At 37.0% G+C, this 25,233-nt stretch overlaps 2 protein-coding genes across 6 annotated transcripts in view; one reads left to right on the forward strand and one right to left on the reverse strand.

The window, feature by feature from the left end:
* LOC102809198 (alanine--glyoxylate aminotransferase 2, mitochondrial-like) overlaps positions 1-17,482 on the reverse strand; it is a 52,649-nt gene extending 35,167 nt beyond the window's left edge. Inside the window, exons 1-3 of one of the 4 annotated variants that reach the window (XM_085500006.1) lie at positions 17,313-17,482; positions 9,573-9,634; positions 7,075-7,259 (exon numbers count right to left, since the gene is read on the reverse strand). In XM_085500006.1, the coding sequence (XP_085356132.1) occupies positions 7,075-7,259; positions 9,573-9,608 (221 nt within the window). In that variant the 5' untranslated portion in view covers positions 9,609-9,634; positions 17,313-17,482. Of the gene's footprint in view, positions 1-7,074; positions 7,260-9,572; positions 9,635-16,443; positions 16,619-17,312 lie in introns of those variants that run through there. The other 3 variants (XM_085500005.1, XM_085500008.1, XM_085500007.1) reach the window with 3 other exon arrangements.
* Positions 16,661-25,233, forward strand: part of LOC144358577 (uncharacterized) — a 52,148-nt gene continuing 43,575 nt past the window's right edge. For both annotated transcript variants that reach the window (XM_085500009.1, XM_085500010.1), the window contains exon 1: positions 16,661-16,967. In XM_085500009.1, the coding sequence (XP_085356135.1) occupies positions 16,721-16,967 (247 nt within the window). In that variant the 5' untranslated portion in view covers positions 16,661-16,720. The remainder of the gene's footprint in view (positions 16,968-25,233) is intronic.

The raw sequence follows: 25,233 nt of genomic DNA on the forward strand, positions 1-25,233 counted from the left end.
ACTTTTCCGGCAAATTTCGGCATTTGTACTAGTAAAATGTTGAAAATCACAGAAAAACACAATGAAACTTTGGCGAATCAAAAAAATACTTGGCGTGCATATGTATGGCATTGAGATATACATTTGCACCAATTTGGAAAAAAATTGGACAGAGCATATCAAAGTTATAGGAGGCAAAAGACGGACGGACGAACGGACGGAAGGACGGACGGACGGACGGACGGACAGAACCCAATCTATAAGCCTTCGGCAGACTTCGTCTGCGAAGGCTAATCAGAATACCTATATAATAAGGTATTTTTTCATGCATAATAAATTCAAGCATTATAACTTGTACATGTATGTGGCAACTGATAACTTAAATGTGGCAAATAAATAACATATTGGCCGCCACACGATGGCTAGTTATTGTCAAGACCTAGAACTAATAGTGTTATTTAATGTGTCATTGATCCGACTATGACCGGAAGAAGCTCAGGTGATAGAGGGACTGTGCTCAGGGGCTACAAATTGTGGTGCAAGGGGCATGTGGTTGACCTGCAATATGTATAAGCAATCACTTGGTTCGGTGATGACTTTATCTTCCATGATTCGAATTTATGGTATTTAACACCTCTCGCAGTTGACCGTATTGGGTCTGGGCCCAATTCCGTAGGACCTTTTCTTTCCACAAAGTGCACGGAACAAATGTACGTGTCCTGGGTGATTCGGCGTCGAACTAAATTGTCTGCAAAGAGCAGGTACTGATCCATCAATCATACTTTTCAGACTGTTTTTGGTTTAGGGAATCATAAAAAAACACCATTCATATAAAATTTGCGCTTAATGCAAGAATCACTCTCTTACACACCGCTTAAGGTAGAGATGCAGTTTACCCGACAGGTATTTTAATTAGTTAATTAGGAAACCAAGATGACAAAACTATACATTTTCGGAAAGCTTATTTTATGAATTTTAAAATTTTGTTAGTATTGTTTTTTTATGAACACTGTAGTTTGAAATATGCAGAAAAATGTGCTTTTTTTGGTCAAAAGTGATTTAAAAAAAATTAGCTCCTAAACCATGCTTTAGTTTCCTGCCAAAATTGGTTTATGGGTACATCTGTTTACTATGAAAAAAGTGCCATCTTGAAAACTGTCTCCCAGTTGTCAATTTTGCAGGGCAGCAGCCCAAATTTCACGACTTCAAGTTTATGCATACATTAACACCCAGGCTAGTTGTCTGTACGATTGTTGTAACACTGTTCAACCAAAAACAATGCCCGACGGCGTTTTGAAGATAAACACCTTGTCAATCATTTGTGAAAATTTCAAAACAAAAGGTCAAAGTGTCTAGGAGCTATTTTTTTTTAAAGTTCTGGAATGTGCACTGAAAAGAAACTGAGATAATTGCTAATTTGCATAACAATTCACTCAGTAAGAAGTTTGCTAATGCTCATCATTAAAATGGCTTTAACAGTTCCAAATTTAAATGTATTATCGTTTTGTTAAAAGTTAAATACAGTGCATAATATGGAGATCCTGCCATTTCTTTTTTTCACCATGTTTCTTTTTTATTATTTATGTACAGCCTTGCTAAATCTTGCTAAGCATTCAAAAGAGAATGTTTGCACCTGTTATCTATATTTTAAAATCGTTATTTGAGTATGTTTCACTATTCACAATTCTACAAAATTTTAACAGTCTATAGCCAAGACTGTTTTGATAATAAAAAGCAAAAAACAAAAATTTCACTCCCAAGTGCCCACAAACCTGCATCTCCCATTGTAGCTTCAAGTATCACAGATATTGTTTCGTGATGAGGTTTACAGCCCGCAGGGCAATGCGGTTGCCACCACATAAAACTGAAAACTTGACCTGTGTCACTAGACTTAACTGGTTGCTAAGGTGTGTGAATCATGGTCACGTCTGAGCTTGCTGAAAATGGCTTATTATATACACACTGAAAGACCAATATTTACAACTCTGTAATTCCAATTTTGACAATGAGAGCAAACTGATTTATAGAAATATTTGTGATTACAACTGTAATCCAAATATCTTGATGTTATTGAAAATCTCAACTCACGGGGCAATTCTGACTAAACCATATATTAGTGTTCATAAACTGAACATAAACCATTCATCCCCTTTGTATGTTTCCATACATGTCAATTTTGTGCAAACCATTGGGTGTAATATGAATACCATTTTATTACTGAGTGTACCAAAATTCAACTCAACAAGGGATACATTCTTTAACAAAATTGCCTTCTGTTATCCCACATTTCATACATTGAGCAAAACCCAAAAATTCCATATGATATTGCTCACTGGGTTGGGTCATACCTTTATCAACTGTACAATTCCGAAAATGCTTTGTTGTGTAAATTGTATTTGTTTGTTTTACCCAGTAATGGTTGTGGTCAGTAAACTACTCAACAGAGGTACCATAATGTGCCCCTGCCACAGGAAGCACCATAATGTGCCCCTGCCACAGGAAGCACCATAATGTGCCCCTGCCACAGGAAGCACCATAATGTGCCCCTGCCACAGGAAGCACCATAATGTGCCCCTGCCACAGGAAGCACCATAATGTGCCCCTGCCACAGGAAGCACCATAATGTGCCCCTGCCACAGGAGGGTCCAAATATGACTCTGGCAACAGAAGATAATAAAGTGGCCTTGGCAACAGGAGATAACTATAATGTTGCCCTGGTAACAGGAAATAACTATATTGTAACCCTGGCAACAGCAGACAAGCATAATGTGGCCAGGACAACAAGGGATAATCATATATAATATAGCCCTGGCAACAGGGGATACTATGCTCTGACCACAGGAATTACCATGGGTGTGGAGGAAGCATAACAAGCCATGCATGGCACAGTCCCCGTTAGTTATCAAATTTAAGATATATAGTTTTGTTTATAGTAATATAGCTGTCAGGATTTTTTAACATTAAAATGATTGACATTTGTATCTGATCGTCAAAACAAGTACTTGTCCATATTGAGAGATATTGCTCTTGAATAGCATTCAAAATCAGCCATTTTGAATACATGTATATATATAACATGATGTACAATGAATATGTAAAATTTGAATATAATCAGTCGAAGCATTTAAGGTAGCGGGACTATTATTTGCTTACTTGTTTTCATCTTCTAATTGTGACCAAATGACTACAAATAGACCCAGGAAAGTATATATTTTAGAACCGCCAGACTTCAAGCTTTGCAAAGGTGTGTTTGCCATGCCCGTATCTGCATTCTATGACCCGTTACTTAATCAAAGGTGAAAACTTACTTTTTCTGTAAAAAAAATAATTACGCATTTATGCTGGCAATAAGAAGTATTTTTTTCACTTTTTCTAGTTGTTCAATAGTCTGGTAAATTGAATGTGTCTGGTCAGTTTTATGCAAGCAACGAGTTTTAAAAAATAGTGTGCTGAATTTCAATTACTGTTTTAGTCGCATTGCTCCCAACTCAAACCACAACTCGTTGGTAAATAATCGATGAAATAGTTTGTCTGGACACATTCAAGTTCCTCTCACTGTCACCTTAAAGCTGTGAAAATTTGGTGTTAATCCGACGACAATAAGTATACGTTATTTTTTGTTAAAGACCTTGTATTTTGAAAAAACATAAACTCCTAGAAAACGTCCATGAAGTAACAGCAAAGATTTTCAAGCTTGTTTATCGGCACAATCAATTTGCTTTCCCATCAAGGTCTGTTTTACCATGTGTAGGGACATCCAAATGTGTAAGGCTATTGGAAACCAAAAAAATAAAGGAATGGGATAGCTATAATTGGATAAATTCGGCATATGAAAACACCAAAATCAATGATTTTTTTTCAGTGGCTGTGTGACCTTGTGTCTGACACATTCATATGCAAATGACTAATCTGTGAAACAAACAGGGGCGGAGACAAACCACTCAAATGTTTGGAAACACTCATTGTGTGTCAGATAGCTACTGATAACACATCCTAACATTGCTTTGTCTTGAGTTTATCTTTGAAACTTATAGGCACACAGATTAAACCTGTGTTATTGAATTTGGAAAACACTACTGAGGCTGTCTTGCTTCCCTTCAGAAAATCTACATTTTAACCAACTTACATGACATTCTATGTTATGTTGACTTTATCACATGAAAGTTTATAGTGCATTTCATCAATTAATAAATAAATGTGAAAATCGTAATTTTCAACACAAATAATAGTCTCGCTACCTTAAGAGATATGGGTCTAGAAGCCCATTCATTAAAACAAAATGGCCGCCAGACAGCCATTTTGAATCCGATCTGAAAAATAAATGATGTGCATCAGGAACCTGTAATGTCTAATATATGTACCAAGTTTGAACGAAATCCATCCATACATGCCAGAAATGCTTGATATTTTTTCTAGCACAAAAATGGCCACCATTTGGCCATTTTGAATAGGATCGTCAAACCAATATATCTGTTTATCTATGACATGATGTATAATGAATATTTAAAATTTGAACATAATCAGTGAAAGCAAGTCAGAGATATGGCACGAGAACCACATTCATTAAAACAAAATGAGCACCAGTCGGCCATTTTTAATCTTATCTGAAAAACAAAATGGCAAAAAAACTGACGATTGAGAGTTTGCAATGGCAAAAAAACAATTGACTGAGAGTTCGAGTAACCACAGTCCCTTCTCTATAGTTGAGCATTGCTGCAGTGGAAAAATAAAAAACAGTTTTGAAACGTCGTTTGAACCATCAAAGGTATGCCAACAGTCAACCAATGGTAGATGTGGTAGATGTGGATTCACGCAATCAAGATTTGACACAGCATAATAAAAGTCAAACTCTCTTGCGAGGATGTTTCATTTGGTGAATTATTTGAGAAAAAAACGTTGTAACAGGATGTAATTCACAGTGTTTCGCAGAGCCATTGTATTCGTAGTTTGAATTACAAAACGACCCCGAACGTGGCGTGCAGTCTGCAGACAGTTTTGTGAAAAATACGGTTAGAAAGCTACACATCAAAAGATCAAGTTGAGTTCATCATCTGCTACATGAATTCAGTCTGTGATTGGATAATCACTTGACGCGTAGGTGAGATCCCATACCCAGTTGATAAGTTTTATATTTAGCATATAGTTTTTTTCCCAATGATTATTTTCTGCATATGGCCCGCGATTGATCCTTTTTCGATCGAATAGTTGTTGGGCGTTTACTAACTACATACTTCAAGTTTCAGAAACGGATCATATAGAACTATGTGCATTCGTCATGAAACAAAAACTGAACTGGAAACATCGAAGCTACCTTCAGAATTGACATACATTTACCTCCCGTGGTATGGGCGAAGCTTAGTTTTTTTTAATTTGACTGATTATTCAAGTACAGCAAACGTTCTTTGTACACAGATTGTCAGCATGTGCGTTTACAATAAAATAAAATAAACAAGTCATTTCTGGCGACAAGACAACTTGTGAGAATCTGAATTCAAGTCGGGTATATTCACAGTTCCATCTAGAGTGACGTGGTCTACGCTGCTGTATTCAGTTTTAGGACCTGACGTCTTTATTAGCGAGCCGACACTCTAAATTTGTTACACCAGTTGCCTTAATATTTACAGTAGTTCATTTACAGCTCGTTCGAGCACAGTCCCTTTATCATGTGGTTCGAGCTTGCAGTTTGTATCATGGGTGACATAAAATAAATGGGCCAGGCAACAAAGTTTCTATTTGTGACAACAGGCATTTTCAAAAGAATAATTACCACAGAATTGACACACATTGAAACATGGTCTTCCAAATTAAAAAACAATGTAGTCTACGGTCATGGCAGTAACTTTTTAAGATAAAGGTTAAAATATTATACGGATTAGATCATGGGCGGATTTAGAGGGGGCCGCGGCCCCCTTATTTTTAACAACCAACAGGACTTGGCACCATCAGCACCCGCGAACTTGGCTTTCGGCCAACTAATCAGCCCCCCTATTCCAGAATCTTAGATCCGCCCCTGTAGATACTCTTTGAGTAAGAAAATTCTCCTTCTGCATTCCAAAATTCTCTACTGAGCTATAAAATGGCTGCTTGAACAAATTTTTACAAATGCTCCAATGCATATTCGGCCATTTTAAAATTGTTATTGGTTTATTTATATTATCACGAACTGGAACATTGTTGCCGAGCCCTTTTGACTTCTATTACAATACAAACTGCAAGTAAAAGGGACTGTAGCTAGTTCATGTAGCTGAAATGAGGTCATGTGGACTAGTTAACGTGTACTGCTAATTACGGCCCATTACAGGTGTTGTACTCGGGCTGGTGTTAATCATCGAACGCGGGTGAGGTTATCACCTGAAGAAAAACAAAAAAAACAAGTTACTGACTTAGATGTCTTGTAAACATCTAAACAGTTTACATATTTCATGCAAAAAATACAGTTTGTCGTGCCTCATTTTTGTTGTTCATTTTTTATTAGATACTATTATTATGGTTCAATTCCTTTCTAGTACATATACATGGTATCAAAACTGACCAGAGGGTAAATTTGCGGAGACAAATGGCGACGTCACATTTCCGCTTGCGTTCGCAAATGAATTGAACTGAACCGCTTGGAAAATCCCATTTCTGCATCAAGCTCGAGACAATTATCAATTTCATAAAAAAGACGCATCGGAGATGAATGTCGTATATTGGAGTACTTAGTAGGGCCGCTCATTAAAATGACGTGTGATTTCAGGAATACCGTCCCTTTCTGATGAAACAAACATCTCGTTATCTGGTAAATATGTACAAATTATTTATTTCTAACAAAAATAAAATGACGCCCAGGTTTTTATATTTGTAATGATTCAGATTGCAGTGCAGTTTGCCGGTGAAATGTACTGCTGTCTGCAGACTGCATGCCACATTCGGGGTCGTTTTGTCATTCGAAATATGAATACAATGGCTCTGCGGAATGCTGTGAATTACATCCTGTAACAACATTTTTCCCTCAAATAATTCACCAAATTTAACGTCCTTGCAAGAGAGTTTGAGTTATGCTGTGCCAAATCTCTCATTTTCGGACTACGTCCGAACGGGGACTAAAAAACTTACGGATGACAATGTCCAACACTAACAGTCACAATGCCAGCAAACAAATCTAGATATTGTCTTCCATTATCATCAAATAACCACTGCATATGCCCATCGGTTACAAGAATTGGTTTTCTATAATATGTCAGTAAATTGGGATGAAGTTTCTCTTTCCTAATTTTCATAGAATCTTCATAATTAATGCCCTAAAAAAACCATAAAAAACAACAACGTGCATCTATTATAGGCTTGACAAAGTGGCAGTGATTTTAGCCACTTTATTGCTACAATAAAACCAGTACCGCTGTTTTTTTAATTGTGTCATTTACGATACAATATCAGCTAGGGTTTTCACACTCACAACAGACCCTTTTTCATCCTTCTTGAGATCCTGCATTACCCATGAAAACCAAGAATATTGGGTCATGGTGGAATCCAAACAACTCATAGGATTTAACAAATAGTCAGGTGGACACATTTAGAGATCTTGATAAAGTGAGGGTATTTTAATATTGAACTATGAAAAATTAATTCAAGTTCAAAATCAAATCATAATACATGTAACATTATTATAATCAATGGTCACACTGATTTAGATTTTTCACATTTTTTTGACATTTTGTTTTCACCCCTGAGAAACACTTAGCAAACCATCATTGAATCAAAAATACAAATGTATATAAAAAATATTTTAATCTGTCTAAGCAGTCTCAGAAATAATGTAACATTAGTTAATAGAACCCAAATGAAATTGATGATTGATATGGAACAAGAGCCTTTTTAATAAAAACAAGCCAGTCATGGCACAGTCCCTGTTAGTTATCAAATTTAAGAAATATAGTTTTGTTTATAGTAATATAGCTGGAATATAACCATGTCAGAAATATGATTTCTTTAACATTAAAATGATTGACATTTGTATCGGATCGTCAAACAAGTACTTGACCATATTGAGAGAAATTGCTCTGGAACAGCATTTAAAATCAGCCATTTTGAATACATGTATATATATAACATGATGTATAATGAATATATAAAATTTAAATATAATAAGTCACAGCATTTAAGAGATATGGCTCTAGAAGCCCAATCATTAAAACAAAATGGCCGCCAGTCAGCCATTTTGAATACAATCTGAAATATAAAATGACGAGCATCAGGAACCCGTAATGTCTAATGTATATACCAAGTTTGAACGAAATCCACCCATAAATGCTTGATATTTGATGATTTTTTAGGTAAAAAAATGACCACCATTTGGCCATTTTGAATAGGATAGTCAAACCAATATATCTGTTTATCTATGACATGATATATAATGAATATTTAAAATTTGAAAATATTATCAGTCAAAACAAGTCAGAGATATGGGTCGGGAAGCCCATTCATTAAAACAAAATGGCCGCCAGACAGCCATTTTGAATTCGATCTGAAAAATAAATGATGTGCATCAGGAACCTGTAATGTCTAATATATGTACCAAGTTTGAACGAAATCCACCCATAAATGCTTGATATTTGATGATTGTTTAGCACAAAAAAGGCCACCATTTGGCCATTTTGAATAGGATCGTCAAACCAATATATCTGTCTATCTAGGACATGATGTATAATGAATATTTAAAATTTGAACATAATCAGTGAAAGCAAATCAGAGATATGGCACGAGAACCACATTCATTAATACAAAATGGCCACCAGTCGGCCATTTTGAATCTTATCTGAAAAACAAAATTACTTGCATCAAGGTCCCATAATGTCTAATGTATATACCAAGTTTGAACAAAATCCATCTGTAAACAGCCGAGAAATGGTTGATTTTTAGGATTTTTTTCGCACAAAAATGGCCGCCAATCGGCCATCTTGAATCAGATCGTAAAACAAAATGATGTGCATCAAGGTCCTATAATGTCTAATGTATATACTAAGTTTGAACAAAATTCATCAGTAAACAGCCGAGAAATGCTTGATTTTGATGATTATTAGTACAAAAATGGCCGCCATTCGGCCATCTTGAATCAGATCATGAAACAAATTGACGTGCATATGTATAATATCATGTATGATGTATGTGTGAAGTTTGATTGCGATTGGTCCAGGCATTTCCAAGATACAGGTCCGGACGCACGGACACACACACACACACACGGACGTCAAAACATAAGTCCCCGTTTTCGGACTGCGAACGGGGACTAAAAACACATCATGACAGGAATGCAACAATGGACAGGTTACGCATTCACACAGTAACAAGCAAAACCTCCATATTGAGTATGATCGACAAAATATTCCAATATGTGCTGTGATGTAAATCTGGGTCATTTGTGTGACCTTTTAATTTGTTAATGCTTGAGTTGTCATAAGAACAAGCAAATAAAATAATTTAATATTATCTGACAAAAAATGACGACCATACACAGCTGCCCATTGTTTTCTTGTTGATCATGACAGCTATACAAGGTAACGCTGTCTATTTTTAATTCCCCATATTTGGTATGCTTTCATTCACAGTTAACTTACTGTATGCTGTGGTGGTGTGAAATCACATGCAGGCATATCAGGCAATCCACCATCAGCTACAGCTAAAATAAGAACATAAATATATATGCTGGTCAGATAAATAAATATTAGCATATTTGCTATAATAAAAACAGACACAGTATGTTGTACATTTATGCATAGACCCTCTAAAAGATGTATGGTTGATGATGTCAAACATATGTCCATTATTGTGAATTATTTAAACATTTATTGCAATTAATTAGACTAAATAAATACAAAACAAATGATAGCTGGATTTAATGACAGCTACAATGAAAATGTCTCAATGCTGTAACTTCTGAAATATGATGAATACAACACTTTCTTAAATGCATCTTTTCTGACGATCCACTTGACCAATCACCTACTAACTTAGGAAATGTTTATACGTGGTACTAGCAGATCAGAAAGGTGGGATTTATGGCGGTCTCAAGAAAGATTTTACTGGGGTATGCCATTTTGGGGACAAAATTAATTTTACTGCAAAGTCCTGTGACATACATGTAATACATTTTTTTCACAGGTGAGTGAGATTATAAGTGTATACAGAAATATAATTTGTTGAATATGAACAGCTTGTATAACATCTAAAAAAGTTCCCTTTTTAGACTGAGTTGATGCATCCAGGTAACCAAATGTAAATATGAAACATTACACCTGATACCAGTTTGAAATACGATATTCTGAATATTCTCACTTTATACCTTTATACCAAAATATGCATTTTCGCTTTAAAATTGAATTTAGAATTTCAAAATTCTCCCAAACTTACATGCCTGGTAGTCTGTAACACTTTCATTCATGGTCTCCCTTATTTAAAATTTTGCAAATGTCATTTTACTAATTAATATTCATGGATAAAATTCAAGCCACTCTCTTCCATTGGCTGATACAAAAAACATTAAAAACAAAGAATGCAACATTGATAGGAATGGAAAATTTTGAATGTTGAGTTGTTAGGGATTGAACCCTGACAAAAAGGAAGCACAGAAACATACTAGAAGAAAATAAGATGTATGAACTAATGAAAACATCATGCCACAAGAACGTAACTTAGATGGCCATTCATGTTCTACATTGTGCGATGTTATCATGGAAAAGATTCATATCACATGTGCCCATACAGACAAGCAGCCTGTCGGCTGAGATAGCTCCGCTGTTAGCAATGCATATTTCAATTAAAGAACTGAAGATATCATTAGAAAATGAACAATATGTATAGTATCAAAGCAATCAGACTTGCTGTTATTAACAAGAAGTCGAAAATATCCATTTTCACCAAACATTACAAAAATATTCACCAAAATTAGAGAATTGAAGAAATTATCACGAAATAAACAAATCTGAGAGAGGTCTGTCCATGGTACATATAAACCAAGTATCAAAGCAATAACAATTGTAGTTTTCAAGAAGAGGTCCAAAAAGTAAAAAGTTGAAATGGACGATGACGGGCAACCACTCATATGATAAGCTCCACTCGACTAAGTCGACAGCGGAGCTAGAAACACATAAAATGGGATCCTCATATCACATGTGACCATACAGAAAACACATGGAATGGGATCTCATATCACATGTGACCATGTAGAAAACACATGGAATGGGATTCTCATCACATGTGACCATACAGAAAACACATGGAATGGGATCTCATATCACATGTGACCATGTAGAAAACACATGGAATGGGATCTCATATCACATGTGACCATGGAGAAAAAACATGGAATGGGATCTTCATACCACATGTGACCATACAGAAAAAAAATGGAATGGGATTCTTATAGCACATGTGACCATAGAGAAAACACATGGAATAGGATCTTGTCACATGTGACCATGGAGAAAAAACATAGAAGAGAATCCGTATATCACATGCGACCATACAGAAAACAGTAGTTAACACATGAAATGGGATCCTCATACCACATGTGACCATACAGAAAACACATGGAATGGGATCTCATATCACATGTGACCATGGAGAAAAAACATGGAATGGGATCTTCATACCACATGTGACCATACAGAAAAAAAATGGAATGGGATCCTTATAGCACATGTGACCATAGAGAAAACACATGGAATGGGATCTTGTCACATGTGACCATAGAGAAAACACATGGAATGGGATCCTTATATCACATGTGACCATACAGAAAACACATGGAATGGGATTCTCATCACATGTGACCATACAGAAAACACATGGAATGGGATCTCATATCACATGTGACCATGGAGAAAAAACATAGAAGAGAATCCGTATATCACATGCGACCATACAGAAAACGCATGAAATGGGATCCTCATCACATGTGACCATACAGAAAATACGTGGAATGGGATCTTCATATCACATATGACCATACAGAAAACACATGAAATGGGATCTTCATATCACATGTACGTGACCATACAGAAAACACATGGAATGGGATTCTCATATCACATATGACCATACAGAAAACACATGGAATGGGATCTTCATACCACATGTGACCATACAGAAAACACATGGAATGGGATTCTCATCACATGTGACCATACAGGAAACACATGGAATGGGATCTCATACCACATGTGACCATGGAGAAAAAACATGGAATGGGATCTTCATACCACATGTGACCATACAGAAAAAAAATGGAATGGGATCCTTATAGCACATGTGACCATAGAGAAAACACATGGAATGGGATCTTGTCACATGTGACCATACAGAAAACACATGGAATGGGATCTTTATATCACATGTGACCATACAGAAAACACATGGAATGGGATTCTCATCACATGTGACCATACAGAAAATACATGGAATGGGATCTCATATCACATGTGACCATGGAGAAAAAACATGGAATGGGATCCTCATACCACATGTGACCATACAGAAAACACATGGGATGGGATCTTCATACCACATGTGACCATACAGAAAACACATGGAATTGGATCTTCATACCACATGTGACCATACAGAAAACACATGGAATGGGATCTTCATATCACATATGACCATACAGAAAACACATGGAATGGGATCTTCATATCACATGTACGTGACCATACAGAAAACACATGGAATGGGATCTTCATATCACATATGACCATACAGAAAACACATGGAATGGGATCTTCATATCACATGTACGTGACCATACAGAAAACACATGGAATGGGATCCTCATACCACATGTGACCATACAGAAAACACATGGAATGGATCTTCATACCACATGTGACCATACAGAAAACACATGGAAGAGGATCCGTATATCACATGCGACCATACAGAAAACACATGGAATGGGATCCTCATAGCACATGCGACCATACAGAAAACACATGGAATGGGATTCTCATCACATGTGACCATACAGAAAACACATGGAATGGGATCCTCATACCACATGTGACCATACAGAAAACACATGGAATGGATCTTCATACCACATGTGACCATACAGAAAACACATGGAAGAGGACCCGTATATCACATGCGATCATACAGAAAACACATGGAATGGGATCCTCATAGCACATGCGACCATACAGAAAACACATGGAATGGGATCCTCGTATCACATGTGACCATACAGAAAACACATGGAATGGGATCCTCATATCACATGTGACCATACAGAAAACACATGGAATTGGATCTTCATACCACATGTGACCATACAGAAAACACATGGAAGAGAATCCGTATATCACATGTGACCATACAGAAAACACATGGAATGGGATCCTCATACCACATGTGACCATACAGAAAACACATGGAATGGATCTTCATACCACATGTGACCATACAGAAAACACATGGAAGAGGATCCGTATATCACATGCGACCATACAGAAAACACATGGAATGGGATCCTCATAGCACATGCGACCATACAGAAAACACATGGAATGGGATCTCATATCACATGTGACCATGGAGAAAAAACATGGAATGGGATCCTCATACCACATGTGACCATACAGAAAACACATGGAATTGGATCTCAATATCAGGCAATGTAACTGATGCGGTACATTGGTTGAGTGACATTATCATGACCATGTAATTAACCTATATTTTGTATATTAACCCATGGATGTGAAATTTGGGGGATAGAAAAATGCACAGACAAATCAATCACAGAAAAATTAAATTTAAACTTCTCAAAAATGTTACTTCAGGTGAATAAATCAACAACAAATATAGTTGAGTCTTTATAAATAAAATTATTACAAAGCACTGGTATAGAGTTTGTACCAAAAAAAAAAAAAAAAAAAAAAGAGCACAGTGTACCCGGTAGTTCCAATGCAGTAATATGCAAAATAGACACACAGTCATTGTGAGCAAAGTCAGGAAAATAGAATCATAAACTACTTGAGAGTAACAAGTTTGGTTACATGAATTGAGAAATAAGATAAAAGTGAATTACGCAACAGTTGATGTGGACATAACTGTGTCATGGCAACAAAATAATTTGTTGGCATAAATTATTATATTTATTATTTTTTTTCCATTCTATTGAACATGATTCAAATGCACATAAACCACAAATTATATAATATGCTAGAATTAAATATGTTTCACCATGTAAACAGCTCTATTTTAACTCAAGCACATGTGCCTATAATCATCATAAACAATAATAATGATAATATCTTTATTGCATCTTTAGAAATAACATTTTCTATCAGTTAATAGCAATATGTATAAGAATTCTCGTGTGATCATACTACGAGAATTAGCTGGTAAAGACAACAATTTTACTTAAAGGGTGGTGGTCGTAGCGCAGCACGTGTTCGAATTTCATGTAAATAAACAATGTATTTTACACACGTTGTATACACCACTATGAGTCCCATATCGAATATGATGCGGCGCGACGACTGCCTTTTAAGCACAAAAACAACAATACAAAATACTAAATTCAGGTGGTATCTGTTTAGCGTATTATTGTTTTGACTTCAGTAGCATTTTTTTCCGCCATTGGTCATATCGACCCCTATCTAGATTTTTGTGACTTCGGATTAAGATTTTCTGCTACTGGTAATTTTGTTTAAACGACGAGTGGACGTGGCAATGGATCTACTTGTGAGGGGATCTTTGTAGTCAACACTGATTTGTGACATCACACAGTAAAATAAAAAACATACGAAACAACATCCAACAAAGGTATGTAGAGTTCTGGAAGTTGAGTGTGACAAATGATAATAGAAAACTGAGAACGTATATAAAGTTTAAAGACTCATACACTTTTGAACCATATTTGCTCTTATGTAATCTGAAACATAAAATCTTATTAACTCCTTTCAGAATAAGCAGTCATGTATTAGAAATTGAGAAGGGTAGACATACCCAACCCAAAATACCTTTAGAAGACAGAATCTGTAAGCAATGTTCCCAGATCAAAATTGAAAATGAAGAACATTTCTTCATGGAATGTCTTAGGTACCAAACAGAAAGACAAAAGCTATTTAATAATATCAGTATTCCAGAAGAATTGAAAAGTGATAACCAGATATTTAAATATATTATGAGTTCAAGAGAAGACGTACTAATAAGACAAGTTGGTGAATACTTGTACAAAATATTTGAAATCAGAAATAACAATAACTGACATTTTACTTTTAGTTTAGTTTTATATGTATTATACTTCATTACTAACATTTTATTGCTGTTCAACCAATGGAAATTATTTCTAAGGATGCAATAAATTCATTATTATTATTATTATTATTATATCACAACCATGAAGTCATAAGTAACTGGATACAAATTAACCATTTGAGATACTCACAGCAGGATATCTTTATTACTGGAACAGTACTACACAGAGTTTACAACTAGCTAAGAACAAAGTTACAGGAACAGCAATAAGCATAGTATACTAGTATACTGACACTTGCTTGGGTCCAGTCTAACACAAGGTGCTAAAAGGGCCTTATTTAAGGCATGGTCTAAAAGATAAACTTTCCTAATCCTGTACTAAGACAATGATTGACAATGGCTGAAAGATAATCCCCTTAACTGACCAATAATGTAATCATCAATTAGAAATGGCATACATTAACAGGAAGTGTGTTTCTTTGCCATAGAGTTCAATGTTAAGTTGAGATAAACACACTAGTAAACATGTTGAAATGCACATAACTTCTAAGTAACATTACAATGCTTAATCAAGTAAATCAATTAAGAAAGACAGTAATTCGACAATACATATAAAACAAGAATGAATAAAATCAAGCAAGTATAAGTATCATTTCTAGACATTTAAAGGGGAACCGCTTAATCCCATGGATTGCACCAAAGAATCATGGGACACTATTGTTTATGTTGTTTACAATGTTAATCTATCTTTTGTTATCCATTGTTATTTTAATCCAGAAAGTAAATTTGTTGTGAAATTAATCATAACTGGAAGGTGCCCCTTTAAATGCTACAAACTAACACAAACTTAAAACATGTCAGAGTAAGCCAGCGATACTACTAACACAGCAGTGTGCGAGCACATGACAATTTTAGCTTCTAACTGTATGATGATTAATGATCTTGCTCGCCAGATTGCTGAAGTCGATACATGGACATCTATGGGCGGAACGTCTACAGGACCTTATTCAATTCAAAAACTTCTATTATTTTGAGCAAGAATAAGGATATGAACCGGGACATAATCGTTCCGCCACATGACGACCATGTATTGACTTCAGCAACTAACCACACGAACAGATCGTCGGGCCCCGGTTGTCTCGTCTAGGTCACTTTAGTCGTTCCACATTCAGTTTAGGCGATGCATTTATCAAATTTGTGGAAATATCCCAACCTTCTCCATTTACTTACTGCTGTACGCTGCAATTCGTGAAATTTTCAGCCGACTACATGACTGTCTCATTAATGACAACATCGTGGAGAGCTAGATTGGCCTGCTTCTTTGAATCTGAATGACCTTGTCCCGTGAGCTGCCTCCTGCCAATCCAGACAAGTCTATGATGTCATTTTCGGAAAAGAAACATTGCAGTTAACCACCCCCTGGTGATTGGTTACTGGCTTAGCCAATCAAATTATCTTTTACGAAGAATTGCAAAAAGGGAAGCCCCAGCCTCGTTTCCGAATAAAAATGGCAGAAAACATCGAAGAAGAAGTTACAGACCGAGTTAATCCGTTTTCGTTTCAAGTATTTGTGAAAAAAAAACCTTCTGATGGAGAAGAACAACAGGATAAGAAAGGAAAGAAAAAGAAAGACAAAGGTGCATCTGTATCCAATGATTTTATAGATATTTTTAGTGGAGATCTACCATTGAGTGTTGAAAGAGGGCGGAAGTCACAAAAACAAAAGGATTCACCAAGTGCAGCAGATGACGAAAGTAAGTACAGATGTTGACTTTCACTGGTTCCGGGTATACGCAAGTCTGAACATCAGAGAGGTATTGAAGGCGTTAACCCAATGAATCTGACTTGGTATCCCTCTCTATTCTCTACATATTCCCCCACACACTGGACAATCTGTGCCAGTTATTTAAGCTTGTTTAGCTCCGCTGTCATCGAAGATGACCGAGCGGAGGTCATAGTCACAGTCACTTGGGGACTGAAAATCAATAAATACTTATTTAAAAAAAAAATCATCCGCTATACGTATATAAATAAACAAGTTGTGAAACATGGTACCGAATAAATCGACATCCTGTCGGTTTCAAATTTCGATTTCTTACCTTAAAATGCAAAACAAAAATTTAAGAGGGGATCAGGTTAACCATTGTTCATAATCGCTAACTTGGTTTTATTCAAAACTGCACAAATCCCGCGTTTTCTGATGATATCCGACGATTTCATAAACAAAAATTGCCAGCAGCCAGAATCAAGGGATTTCGCACCGAGTACTGAGTAAATCAAGTGAGCATGCTCATTTTCAGCCAATCAGGCGTGCCGTAACAGAGCGTAACCCCAATCTGGTTTACCTTATTTCCCAACTGGCAAAACTGATTTGTATCTCAGCCCAGTTTTTTTTTTCTTTTTTTGAACTGAGGTCAAATCTCGACCGTTAATATACCGATGTTTTTTAGTGAATAATTGTGAAGCCTGTCACAGCACATGTGAATCGACGCAGGAGATTGGATGGTATGACGACCCTTAAATTAGCGTCAAATATGCTTTGTTACAACATCATTGATTGGCTGAGAGTCACCTGATCAGAGCACAATCTGGGTCATAGAACCATATTTGTCCGTATTATCAACGGGACTTCGCGAGAGAACCACACCCACACTTTCAACCATTTTTAGCGCGGAAGTTGCCAACAAATGTTGAAAAACTCGTGAATTTTATGGATTTTAATAAAATAAAGCTAGCGATTGGTAAGACTGGTTAATAATATATCCCCCGATGCTCTTCGATTTTTTAAAATTTTATTTCAAGGTGAGAAATGGATAATTGAAGTTCCAATCGATTTCAAGGCGACTGTTTCACCGGGACAACTCTATGCCGTGTTGTAGTTTTGCGAGGTAAAATAAAAATATAGATATAATAAATAGTACTCGTTTAATTATTTGGTTTTACAGCCCGCAAATTACGGGACATGATCCCCATGAATTACGATAAATAAATGCTGATTGTGTTGAATGACGGACGTCGGGACCATTTGGAGAAACCAACGGGGATATTCCAAACAAATTAGTGGGACACTGTGGGCAGACATTTCAAACAAATGAAATTATTAACGAAAGACGAGATTATTCCAGATATTTACGAACATACTGTCATACTAAATATATGCAAAATTGACAAATACACAAAGAGATATTAGGTTTTATTTTAGCCTTAGAAATATTTCTACTTCTATTTAGCTTCATGGTCCTTTGGCTTGTCTTCTCCTTGGGGGAAATAACAATAATTATACAAATCGTAAACTCAACACAGTCAGGAAAAGAAACCCAGACAACCATGTCGTACTTCTGTTGAAATACATTTTGTAGCAGTGCGTCACGTCAGAATAAGTTGTTTAAAATAAAATAGTCAATCCCAGCCAAATCTAGGTCAAAGGGTCAGATTGCGTGCATATAATTATAGATAGTTAAAACTAAAAGTATTTGAACTTTTGACGGTTGTCCAACATCTATGCACGGTTACTAAACTAGTAACCGTGATCTATGAAAACCAGAAATTTTTTAGTAGTCCGAATTTTTGCACAGTCGAAAATAAAGCGGAAATTCAACAAGCGTTCACAAAAGCAAGCGATTGAAAAGCGGAAGCGGGCGAAAGGTTGGGCGAAATGAGTTCTGTACTTCTTTGTTTGATGAAGCGATGCTGATGCCACATTGTCGCCATAATGAGGCCACAATGAAGCGAAGTGATGACCGCCTCAACTTTTTATGTCGCGACCTTGAAGCGACGCCGAAGCCATAACAATGCCATAATGATGCGATGCTGAAGCGAAGCTGATGCTGAAGTGAAGCCAAAGCTTCCGCGAGAACTGTACTGTACATGTTAGGATGCATGTCCATGACAATTTGTTTCAAAATCTGGTCAAGGATGGCCAATTGACAGTCATTTTTGGCCTTAATGCTATATTTCCACAATTTATGTACCATTTTCATTCATATTTGGCACATACATCATACATATCAGTGTGTTTCATAATCAGATCAAAGATGGCCGAATAACGGCTGTTTTTATTTTTGCCCATATTACTACTACAGGGAACACGTGTTTTGATGTAAATAAACAATCTGTTGTATACGCCACTTGGAATGGAACTCAAGTTTCAAGGACACGCTCGCGACAACTTCTTCGCTTTAATATGACAAGCACAAAGAGAACTTTTAAAAATTTAACGAGAACTGTGTCATTTTTAATGACTTGTTTTTTAAGCGACTTCTTATTCCAAACCGTAAGTTAGATCACCTTGCTATTTATAGCACACCTATCTGAGGTGGCCCTCTTGTCAGATTTGTTCATTTCATGACATCACATTCAAATTTCTATTTTTAGCGACTACTTTTGTCATTTTTTGTCAACTGCTTGTCAGATTGCATTGAAATTTGGCATGAATGTTCTTGACATGAACTAGACTCTGACTTACTAATTTCATGAGACCATATGCAAGTGTCTATTTTTAGTAAATATGGTTTTTTTTACTTTTTTTACTTCTCCAAAACCTCCTGCCAGATGGCTTTGAGATTCATTATGTACCATATGGACTATTTTTGTGAAAGTTATGAATACTTTATAGATGGGCTATGTATAGTACATGGACTGTAATAGATAAGTGTATTGCTGGGTACTGAACTACCTGGGCCAATGTTTTTCAATAATGTTTACTTTCAGGTCAAGGTCATTTCAATGTTTATATGTTTTAGTCCCCGGGGACTTATGTTTTGACCGCTGTGCTTCTGTGCGTCCGTGTGTCCGTGCGTGCGACGCGTGCACTGGACCAATCACAATCAAACTTCACACATACATCATACATGATATTATACATATGCACGTTTCATGATTTGATTCAAGATGGCCGAATGGTGGCCATTTTTGTGCTAAAAATCATCAAAATCAAGCATTTTTTGGCTGTTTACAGATGGATTTTGTTCGAAAATGGTATATACGTTTGATATTATATGACCTTGATGCACATCATTTTATTTTTCAGATAAGATTCAAAATGGCCGAATGGTGGCCATTTTTGTGCTAAAAAATCACCAAATATCAAGCATTTCTGGCATTTATGGATAGATTTTGTTCAAACTTGGTACATACATCAGACATTATGGGTTCCTGATGCACTTCATTTGATTTTTCAGATCGGATTTAAAATGGCCGACTGGTTGCCATTTTGTAGTAATGAATGCAGCTCTAGTGCCATATCTCTGACATGGTTTGACTGATTACATTGTATGTTCAAATTTTATATATTCATTATACATGTATTCAAAATGGCTGATTTTTTTTTAATTAATGCTGTTCCAGAGCAATATCTTTCAATACTCGTTTGACGATCAGATACACTTTTGAGAACAGATTTCTGTGATTAACATATTTGGGGATACCGTATGATATTTTATTATCTTACATTATGTCACTATAGTTTATAGCCTATCACGTTAATGTAACTTGAGATTATCCGCCAGAATGTAAACTTGTCACATGTGTGATTCAAGGCTAACATGAGGCATTAGTGTTTAGACCACGAAATAAAGTAGTTCTGTAAAAGATCCTGTACCCCACATTATTTGGTGCCAAGACCAGGATGACTGATTCAGAAGAACAAGCTATTCAGCAGACAATTACGATGGATGCACGGACTGCTCAACGCGGAAGGATGACGACACTGCTTGCCTGAGCTCAAAATATTATGACTACGTTCAACGCCGAATACCCCAATCAGTTCGAAGAACTCATCATGCTAAAAGAACGAATTCTTGAAAAGTTTGATACGATACAATAAAGGGACTCGACACCCTGATTGCCGATAAAGCAGATAGAAGCGAAATACATGCGGTCATAGCTGAAACTGAAGATTATACAGACGATATATTTGCCAAGAAATTCCAAATTTACAGATTCATCGAGAGAAATACGCCAGATATCGCCCGCCAACGAAATACTTGAGAACATGTTGCCGTGACAACAAATTCTTCATCCGTTAACCTACCGAAACTCGAACTTCCGATGTTCAGCAGCGATGTTATGAAATAGAAGAGTTTTGAAGACGCTTTTATCGCCGCTGTGGACAACAAGATACACCTTGGTGTGGTTCAGAAGTTCCAATATCTTCGCGCCAAACTGTCCGGTGATGCCGCACTGACAATTGAAGGATTACAGTTAAGTAATGATAATTATACGCATGCACTCGAACTTTTACGTAAACGATACAGCCAAGAACACAAAATTACCTCTGCGTATATGAAGTCATTGTGTGAGTTACCAAAACCGATAAATACCCGAGATAGTCTTGTACCTTTTACGACAATTTAGAAAGTAACATACGCGAACTGGAATCGTTAAGGAAACGGAGAACTCCTATGGTGATTTGCTTACGCCACTCATTATGGAAAAACTTCCTGGGAACATTCGGAAACAGATGGCACAGGACCATGGCGATAATGAATGGGCACTTCCCCACCTACGCAAAGCTTTGTTAAAGAAATCGTAGCAATACAAGCCGGGTACGCGATCAACGAAAGCCAGGACGAATTTCCACTTGTAAGCACCGCCGCATTCTACATGGGTACCAAGACAAACGTTAAGCCATCCATGCGTCAATCACAGCGCCTGAGTAAACTGAGAAATTGTGCCTACTGTAAAGGACCGCATTACCATAACGATTGCATTGTATTTACGGATAAAATCAAACGACTTGAAACAGTCAAACGTGATGTTTTTGTTTCAATTGCCTTGGGAAGCATCGCGTTTCTGAATGTCGATCGAAGGGTAGATGTTTAATATGTTCACGTAAACACCATACTTCGCTTTGCACTACCAACAATTGGACACCAGGCAAAACCCAACCCGCTGCTGTGCAAAATCAACCTCCTACTTCAAAAGATGTTCCGCGCGCTGAGCCAGTCTTATTAAAAACTGCCGTAGCACCTATTTCCGTGAATACAGACATATTAAACGCGACTATACTATTTGATGAAGGCGCAACCCAGTCATTTGTCACCCGAGAAACAGCTGAGAAACTGAATATGAAACCCGTCGCTTCAGAGATGATACAACTTGCTATGTTTGGAGACACTGACTCGAATGTCAGATCATTTGATGTGGGAACTTTTCAAATCCAAACACTCATTAGCGCTCTAACAGTTCCTGAAATATGTGCGCCTCTGTTGAATCTGATAACACACTCGCTCGTAAACTTGCCTCACTTACGTGGACTGAAACTAGCGCACCCGGTCCCCAAAGCTGATTCATTCCAAATTTCTGTGTTAATTGGAGCTGATTATTATTGGGATTTTATCGAAGACCACGTCATCAGAGGACCGGGACCTACAGCTGTTTGGTCTAAGTTTGGATATTTGCTTTTGGGACCATCTGGTAAGAAAAGTTCAAATATCAATACTACTATTTTGCATATTGCTACAACTACATGAGAGGAAGAAACGAAACTTCAGAATTATTGGGAACTGGAGACAATCGGTATTAAGGATGACACAAGTGGGAAATGACTTAAAGAAAATGATTTTGAATCGTACCATGATACGCATTTACGAAGTGAGAATGGGAAATATATCGCCAAACTACATGTACCGTGGAAATTGGACCACGCACCACTGCCAACAAATTATCAAATTAGCGATAAACGTACCCGCTCCATGGTACGTAGATTAACACCGGATTTACTGCAAACATACGACAAAATAATCAATGATCAATTGGCAAGTGATTTTATTGAAGAGGTGGTGGACGATGATGCTAATCGTGGTCATTATCTTTCTCATCGTCCAGTAAAAAGGAATTCAACTACAACGCCGATACGTGTAGTTTACGACTGTAGCTGTAGACAGTTAAACGATTATCCCAGCTTAAATGATTGTCTACAAACTGGGCCTCCGCTATTGAACAGTTTAACAGCCGGATTAATGACATTGCGATCTCTAGCGATATTGAGAAGGCCTTTCTTAATGTGCGACTACATGAAGAAGATCGCGAATTCACGAAATTTTTGTGGTTAACGGACCCTACCAACCCTGAAAGTACATTCCAGGTGTTTCAATTTAAATCGGTACTTTTCGGGGCAGTTTGTTAGTCCCCGTTCGAACGTAGTCCGAAAACGGGGACTTATGGTTTGCCCTGTGTGCGATTGGACCGATTAAGTTGAAACTTCACTCATACATTATATGGGACATATGCACATGCATTTTTTTCATGTTCCGATTAACGATAGCTGAATAGCGGCCATTTTAAGGCCGAAAATGCATCAAAATCGCACATTTTCACCATTCCGGACCCGGATCTCAGTTATGCGAGGACGGATTTTGTTCAAATTTGGTACATACATTAAACATAATAGGATCTTAATGCACGTCATTTTTTTTTTTCGGATCAAGTTCGAAATGGCCGACTGGCGGCCATTTTGTTTTAAAGAATTCTGTTCTGGATCAGTATCCGAGACATGTCTGGATTGATCAAGTTCAAACTTCACACACACATTGTACATCATGTCACAAATAGATATGTGCATTTGTTTCATGACCCGCTTAACAATAGCTGAATGATCAAATCAAAATCACGTATTTTCACAATTCCGGAACCGAATCTCAGTTATGCATGGATGGATTTTGTTCAGATTTAGTGCATATATTAAACATAATATAAGCTTGATGCACACTAATTTTTCTTCGGATCAAGTTCAAAATGGCCAACTGGCGGCCATTTTGTTTTAAAGAATTTAGTTTTCGATCCATATCTTGGACATGCCTGGACAGATCAAGACCACACTTCACACACATCATACAATGTGCTGTACATATGCAGGTGCATTTCGGATCAGACCACTGAAAGTGGTCTGAGATTTCGGTCATGATCTGCTTTGAATGTATATGTCACTCAAATATGAACGGAACGGGGACGTGTCATTGACAATGACTTGTTCACCATTTATTTTGAATGCGGTATTGAAAACTCACTTAGAAGCCAACAATACGACTCCTACTTCTGCTGATCTGAAAGATAATATCTACGTAGATAACGTTGTTTCTGGGACTGAAAACGTAACAGAAGCGGAGAAATACTATCATGATGCTAACGCCCTGATGAGATCATCTGGTTTCAATCTACGCTCTTGGTCATCAAACTGTAAAGAAATACGCACGCTTGCTGAAAAAGACAACGCCCTAGAAATGAACACCAACGTTGGTATCCTCGGTATTGCTGGCAAACTGGTGCACTTGCTATCAGGAAACTCACTGGACATAATCCGGACCACAGAGTCACTAAACGCTATGCTACTAAAGTCGTCTCAAGTTTGTTTGATCTGTTGGGATACCTGACACCAGTGCTCATAAAAGCTAAGATATTTATTCAACTTCTCTGGAAAGAAAACCTTGAGTGGGATGAACCGCTTGACGATATATAAACAAATGGGAAGAGATAATATCAGATGTTGTGGCCAGTACGGACATTACGATAAACAGGAAATACTTCGCTGATCACACTAAGTCTACCGATGTCCACGAACTCCACGTGTTTGTTGATGCTAGTCCTATAGCATACGGTGCTGCCGTGTATCTACGTCAAGATCGACATACCTCGTTAGTTATTTCAAAGACACGTGTTGCGCCACTCAAAGAAATGACACTACCGCGCCTTGAACTTATGGCAGCATTAATAGGTTCCAGGCTTATTCTATTCGTCTTTCATGCTTTGAAGGATAAGATTAACATCACGAAACACGTCTTATGGTCTGATAGCCAGATTGTTATTCATTGGATAAGAAGCGAGAAAACTTTGCCAATATTCGTTGCTAATCGAATTAAAGAAATCAATGAATTTCCTTGCGATGTAAAGTATTGCCCGACTAACGAAAACCCAGCTGATCTTATCACACGTGGCATCTCAGCTGAAAGTTTGATGAAGTCTGACATTTGGTGGCATGGGCCGACTTGGTTAAAACTCGGTGATTGGCCTGTCTTCAAATTA

The sequence above is a fragment of the Saccoglossus kowalevskii genome, chromosome 6 (assembly GCF_978046115.1).
Source record: "Saccoglossus kowalevskii chromosome 6, keSacKowa6.1, whole genome shotgun sequence".
NCBI lineage: Eukaryota > Metazoa > Hemichordata > Enteropneusta > Harrimaniidae > Saccoglossus > Saccoglossus kowalevskii.